This window comes from Merops nubicus, unplaced genomic scaffold, assembly GCF_000691845.1.
Source record: "Merops nubicus isolate BGI_N331 unplaced genomic scaffold, ASM69184v1 scaffold12176, whole genome shotgun sequence".
Classification (NCBI taxonomy): Eukaryota; Metazoa; Chordata; class Aves; order Coraciiformes; family Meropidae; genus Merops; species Merops nubicus.
In genome coordinates this window covers 23,741-29,770 of record NW_008612990.1, presented here as the reverse complement: position 1 = coordinate 29,770, position 6,030 = coordinate 23,741, and the positions used below count along the sequence as shown (strand labels likewise).

The 6,030-nt window shown below is 48.8% G+C and overlaps 1 protein-coding gene across 1 annotated transcript in view; it reads left to right on the top strand.

Annotated features, from left to right (window-relative positions):
• Window positions 1-3,624: 3,624 nt before the first annotated feature.
• The window catches only part of SUPT6H (suppressor of Ty 6 homolog (S. cerevisiae)), a 21,837-nt gene continuing 19,431 nt past the window's right edge, over window positions 3,625-6,030 (top strand). Inside the window, 5 exon segments of the mRNA XM_008941742.1 lie at window positions 3,625-3,733; window positions 4,219-4,371; window positions 4,530-4,600; window positions 4,897-5,092; window positions 5,779-5,863. Coding sequence (XP_008939990.1) covers window positions 3,625-3,733; window positions 4,219-4,371; window positions 4,530-4,600; window positions 4,897-5,092; window positions 5,779-5,863 — 614 coding nt within the window.

The following is a 6,030-nucleotide window of genomic DNA, read 5'->3' as shown; positions in this document are numbered from 1 at the left end:
TGGGCAGGGACACCTCTCAACTAGACCAGGTTGCTCAAGGCCTCATCCAGCCTGGCCTTGAACACCTCCAGGAAGGAGTTCCACAACCTCTCTGGGCAATCTAGTCTGGAGTCTCTCCATCCTTGGACTGAAGAACTTCTTCCTAAGATCTTAGTCAAAACCTGCTCTCCTCCAGTTTAAAACCATTTCCCCTTGTCCTGTCGCTGGACACTCTTGTGACAAGTCCCTCTCCAACCTTCCTGGAGGTTCCATTCAGGTGTTGGGAGGCAGTTATAAGGTCTCCCCAGAGTTTTCTCCAGACTGAACAATCCCAGTGCCCTCAGCCTGTCCTCACAGCAGAGATGCTCCAGCCCCCAGATCATCCTTGTGGCCTCCTCTGGACTCATTCCAACAGATCTCTGTCCTTCTTATGATGGGGTACACCAGAACTAGACACCAGTATTCAAGGTCAGGGTCTCACAAAAGCAGAGGAAAGGGGGAGAATCACCTCCCTTGATCTTCTGGCCACACTCCTTGGAATGCACCTCAGGATGCAGTTGGCCTTCTGGGCTTCATGAGCACACTGCTGGCTCCATTGGTCAGCACCCCCAAGCCCTTCTTTGCAGGGCTACTCTGAACAGATCTGGTAGGACAAGAGGAAATGGCCTCAAGTTGCCCCAGAGGAGGTTTAGTTTGGACATTAGGAAAAATGTCTTTACTGAAAGGGTTGTCCAGGCCTGTGCCAGGCTGCCCAGGGCAGTGGTGGAGTCCCCACCCCTGGAGGGGTTTCAGATGTGGTGCTCATGGAGACACAGTTTAGAGGTGGACCTGGCAGTGCTGGATTAATAGTTGGGCTTGATGTTCTTCAGGGTCTTTTCCAACCAAACAATTCTGTGATATTAATTAGTGTCTAATGGCTGTAGGGTATCCTTAGGCTAAAACTGTCACCTATAGGAGCCTGTTTACCTGTGGGAGAAGGCCAGTGGGCAGGATAAGGCATGGTCTCATGGTCTCCCTGCTTTTTAATGCCCTAGTTCAATTTAGTCCTTGTTCCCACACTGCAGCAGTCTCTGACCATCTCCTGAGAGCCTTCGGGAGCAGGGCTGCTGCTGTGCTGCCTGAGGAGAGCCTCACAGCACTGTGCAGCTGGGCTGGCCCAACACTCCTCAGCCTGGAGCCTTTAAACCCTCCCCAGGCCAGAGAAGGGGTGCTGCTGGAGCAGGGCTCTGCCCCTGCCCCTCTGCCCATGCTGGCTGCCTCCCTGCCTGTTTTATTTCAGATGAAGGCCTCTCCCATGGGGAGGTGGGAGAGGCACCTTTAGTCCCTATCTGATTCAACACCTCCTTGGTCATAGCTGTGTTTGCTTCCATTTGTCGTGCTAAGTGACAGCCCTGCTGTCCTGAGGTGGGTTTCACTGGAGCTGAAGGCACCTGGGTTTGTGGGTGGTTGGCTCGTGTGGAACCTGCTCGGCTGGATCATTAAATGAGATGATTTCCCAAGTCAGAGCTGCTGCCTGCATCCAGACAAATTTGACTTGACATGAACTGAAATTGCCAGGAAATGATAGAACAAGTGATGAGGAAGGAAGCTGGAATTGTGAACAAAATGCTTCACTAGCAGAGAACAGTAAAATTGTTTGTGGTGCTCTGAGGAGGGGTTTTCTTTCTTGCTGAATTTGTGTGTTGATCATGGACAGGAAAGAAATGAGGCTATTAGACTTGGAAATGCTCTAGGAAAAGCCACTTAGCCTGCAGTTTTATGCACATTAATACACCCTGATGGATACGTGTAGAAGAATAATTGGTGAGAAGGTGTAAAGGTGACATACTTGTGCACAGGCTGGTAAACAGAACAATTCCTGTTCCTCTGCTGTCTGTAGTTGCACAAATCAACAGTGGCATTGGCTTAGGGAACACTTACCTGTACTCTAAAGCATTCTTTCTGAGAGGAATGGTTAGTTACATGTGTGTGACATCTCCAGTGTCCTCTCCAGGGCCCGTGCCCACACACCAAGGCAGAGCAGCCGTGTGCTGTCTGGGTGCAGAGCAGGAGCCTTGTCCTGCTGCAATTTCTACCCACCCAGAGCATCACAGCTAGATGTTGGCCACAGCCCTGGAATCCACAGCCAAGGAGTGGGAGCTGGGATCTGCTCAGGTCTGAAGTCTGCCAGAAGTCTTCCCCTTGGCTTTCTTCTGGGCTTTCTTTAATGAGATACAGCCGACATATTCCTTCTGAGCCATTAGTATTTTAAGACTTAAAAGATTATCCAAGGTGGGCCTTGCATGTCCTGGTGTTTGGGTCTTTTTTTATTTTAACTGAGAATTAAGTCCCTGGTTTTCTCAAAGTTATGTTTATCCACCAGATGTGTGGATCTCAGGGCAAAACAACAAGTCCAATGTGCAAGAATTGTCATGGCAAAGCCTTCATCAGGTTGTCCCAAATGGGACTGATTTCCTTCAGCTCTTCGTTTGCAGTGGGGAAATTATTAGGGGAACCTTTTGAAGCATGTTTGTTGAGGGATCATTCCATGGTGTGTGGAATTCTTTCCTCATCTTCTTCTCTCTTTTTTAATGTTAAATTACATCAGATGTAATTTAACGTGGAGGTTTTGGCTTTAGATCTGACACCTCCTCTGAGCTTCTTTTTGTACCTTCCCAGAGACTGGTTCTTCTTCCTGGTCTGGCGCTTTCATCCTCACAGTCATTTGAGGAATTGGTTTGTTTTTTCTTATAGCTGACTTGTGTAAGATTCTGTTGCTTTGGTGTATGTAAAAAGGAACTAAAAGAAAAAAATAACCCTTTGAAAATTTTCAAGATGGCAGCAAGTTTTCTAACCACAAGAAGTGGAAGGCTCAGAGAGACAGGACTTGAGCTGTGTCTTTATGGACACACGCTTTTCTTTGTGCCAAGCTTGACTTGTATTGCTTCCAGAAACCCCAGCTGGGGAAAAACATCAAAGCAAAGGTTCCAGATAGAGAAAATATGCTGTTTCTGTAGTCTCTTTTTACTTCCTGATCTCTGGACAGAGGTCCCTGGCCTGGGACAGCCCACCCGTGGCTCTGGCTGTGTGGGACGGTGGAGCTGGGGCAGCTGCAGAGCCCCAGAGCCCTGGCCCCACAGCACCCCCAGGCCTCTCCTGTTGGCTCAGTGGGGCTCCACACAGCCCTGCTGACAGCCTGCAATTGCAGCTCAGTCCAGGCCCTTCCCAGGCTCACCCTGGCTCGTTAACCGACTGAGGAGTAATCAAATTAAGATCTTAACTGGTCAGACTGTGCCCAATGCTGCACGGGGTGTTTTTCCTGGCTGCATGGGAGAGTGTGGATGGGATGAAGGGCTTTGGCTGCCTGTTTCAGCCACGACTGGGAGCTCGACTGCTGTGGTGACAGGTCCTGTCCTGCTCACTGAGACACAGGCTGACAGGAGCTAGCAGCACTTGGCTGCTGGCTTCACTCAACTAATGTCTGGTGACAGGGATGGCCGGGCAAGGTGGACACTGGGTAATTCAGGGCCTTAGTAGATGACTTGAAACCCTCCTGCCTTAGCTGTCTGCATGAGGCAAGTGCTTGTGTTTTGCTCACTCAGCTAATGTGATGGAGGTCTCCTCTTTCCTCAGTTCCTGTGGAATCGTGTGTGAGAACCTGCAGCCATGTCTGACTTCGTAGAAAGTGAAGCAGAGGAGTCAGAGGAGGAGTACAACCAGGATGGAGAGGTTGTGCCCAGAGTAACCAAGAAGTTTGTAGAAGAAGATGAGGATGGTGAGTCTGCTTGTCTCTTCTGAGCTGGCTGAGTTGTCTGTGCCTCGCTGCTCTGTTTTACATCCCATGACTCTGCAGATGGAGCAGTACTGTGCTGTAATAGCATGGCCATCTGCAGTTGCTAATCTCAGCTGTTTAAGTGCTTCCCTTCCTCAAAGTGCTTCGTTGGTTTTTATATTTGGCAATAAAAAATACACTGCTTCATCCCTGTGGGACTTGCAGTCACGCAGTCATGATTGATAGTAAACAGTAAAAGCAGAGGAATTCTCCCAGTGTGACCACTCCACCTGTTCCCTCTGCAGAGGGAGCATGAGACCACGAGACAAGAAGTGGGATTCTGGCACAAGCAGCTGGCTGGGTTCTGTGCCAGTAAGAGCACTGAGCTAGCTCTCTATGCAGATAATGTGATGGAGATGCTGTTTGCACAGAGCCAAGAAGGCAGGTAACCACTGTAAATATCCAACACTTGCTGCTCTCCACTCTAGATGAGGAAGAGGAGGAGATGAATCTTGATGATCAAGATGAGCAGGGAAACTTAAAGGGATTCATTAATGATGATGATGATGAGGAAGAGGAGGAAGAAGCTAGTGACTCTGGAGACTCTGAGGATGACGTTGGCCACAAAAAGAGAAAGCACAGTAAGTTTTGTGATTGTTTGTAGCAGGCCACAGCGTATCAGTCTCACCCTGCCCTGGGTGTGTGCGTGTGCTGGGTGAGCCATACTCTTCTCACTGGCTGCTCCATTCCCAGACTAGTGAAGGGAAGAGTGTAACTCCTCTCTGCTTTCTTCTCACAGCGTTTGATGACCGACTGGAGGATGATGATTTTGACCTCATTGAAGAGAACTTGGGTGTTAAAGTCAAAAGAGTGAGTTGTGCTCCCGTGCTGTTGTTAGTGGTGTGGTGCCTCTCAGCATGCAGGAGGGTTGGCTCCTGCCTGCACTGAGCAAGTGGTGCCTCCCACCTGCTCCTGCCCTCTTGGAAAGAGGGAGCTGAGTGCTTGAAGGAAGCAGGATCTTTCCCTGCCCAGGGAGCTCTTGTCCCACGTGTGTTTGTGCTGGGCTCCATCCTGCTCCCTCGTGGGGGCCTGCAGAGAAAGCACAGTTCTGAGCATGGAGGTCTGTGCTGGGAGTTATGGGCACTAACAAACCTGTTTGTTTGCAGCAAAAATTCAGGCGTGTGCGAAAAATGTCTGATGACGAGGATGACGAGGAGGAAGACTATGGAAAAGAAGAACATGAGAAAGAAGCCATTGCTGAAGAAATCTTTCAGGATGGTGAAGGCGAGGAGGGAGGGGAAGCTGTTGAAGCTCCTGTTGCTCCACCAGAAGAGGAAGAGGAGGAGGAGGAAGATGAATCTGGTGAGTATAGTCAGTCAGTTACATTCAAAACTTGTTCTAGAATTAAAGCACAGGAACCAAGTTAAGACTTTCTCTGAGCTAGCAGTAACCAAAGGCTTGTAGCCCTGTTGTGGTCAAGCTCTTGCTGGTCTGTTTAATATAGTCTTTAGAATTAAACGTTTCTGGTTGGCAGGTTTAGTTTGTCTAAACTGCTTTGTCCAGGAGCACATTCCATTTCCCAAGGTGTTGAACATCTCCTCTAAGCTGCTTCTATAGTTGAAATGCTTTGAAGAAAGGAAGTCAAGTGTCTGTTCAGTACCTAGTAACACAGCACATGCCTGCCTTGCTTCTGCTCTTCAGCCTGAGCCTGTCACCACTGCTAGTACTGTACTGAAAGTGTTTCAAAAATTCTGTCTACTGTCCAAAGCAGAAAGGCCTTTTCTGAGTGTATTTTCAGTGCACTGAGCTGCAGATAGTTGCCAGATGTCTTCGCCTGTGTTTGGAAGTTTGTTCTAGCTTGTTATTGTGGTTCAGACTCCTGGAATGTCTGAGGTTGGGTAGGAGATGCTGTGGGCAGCTGGGCAGACTGACAGCCAGCGGCAGCTTAAGTTTGTGGTGGAGGCTCATAATTGTACTGACTGAGCTGAGCCTTGTTAGAGGTACCAGTTGTGAGTGTCCTGACCAGTAAATTGTTTCTTAATGTCCAGACATTGATGACTTCATTGTGGATGACGATGGACAACCTCTGAAGAAGCCAAAATGGCGAAAGAAGCTCCCTGGGTACACAGATGCGTAAGTATTGATTGAAAATTGGCCTGGAGCCTTGAAAACAGCACTCAGCTTACTTGTTTATTGCAGCTGCAGAGTGATTCAGCTTGCCATTGGGTACTGTTGGTCTCTTTCCCCAAAGGAACTGGGTAAATTTAAACATGGAGCTTTTAGTGATTTCTTAAACATCT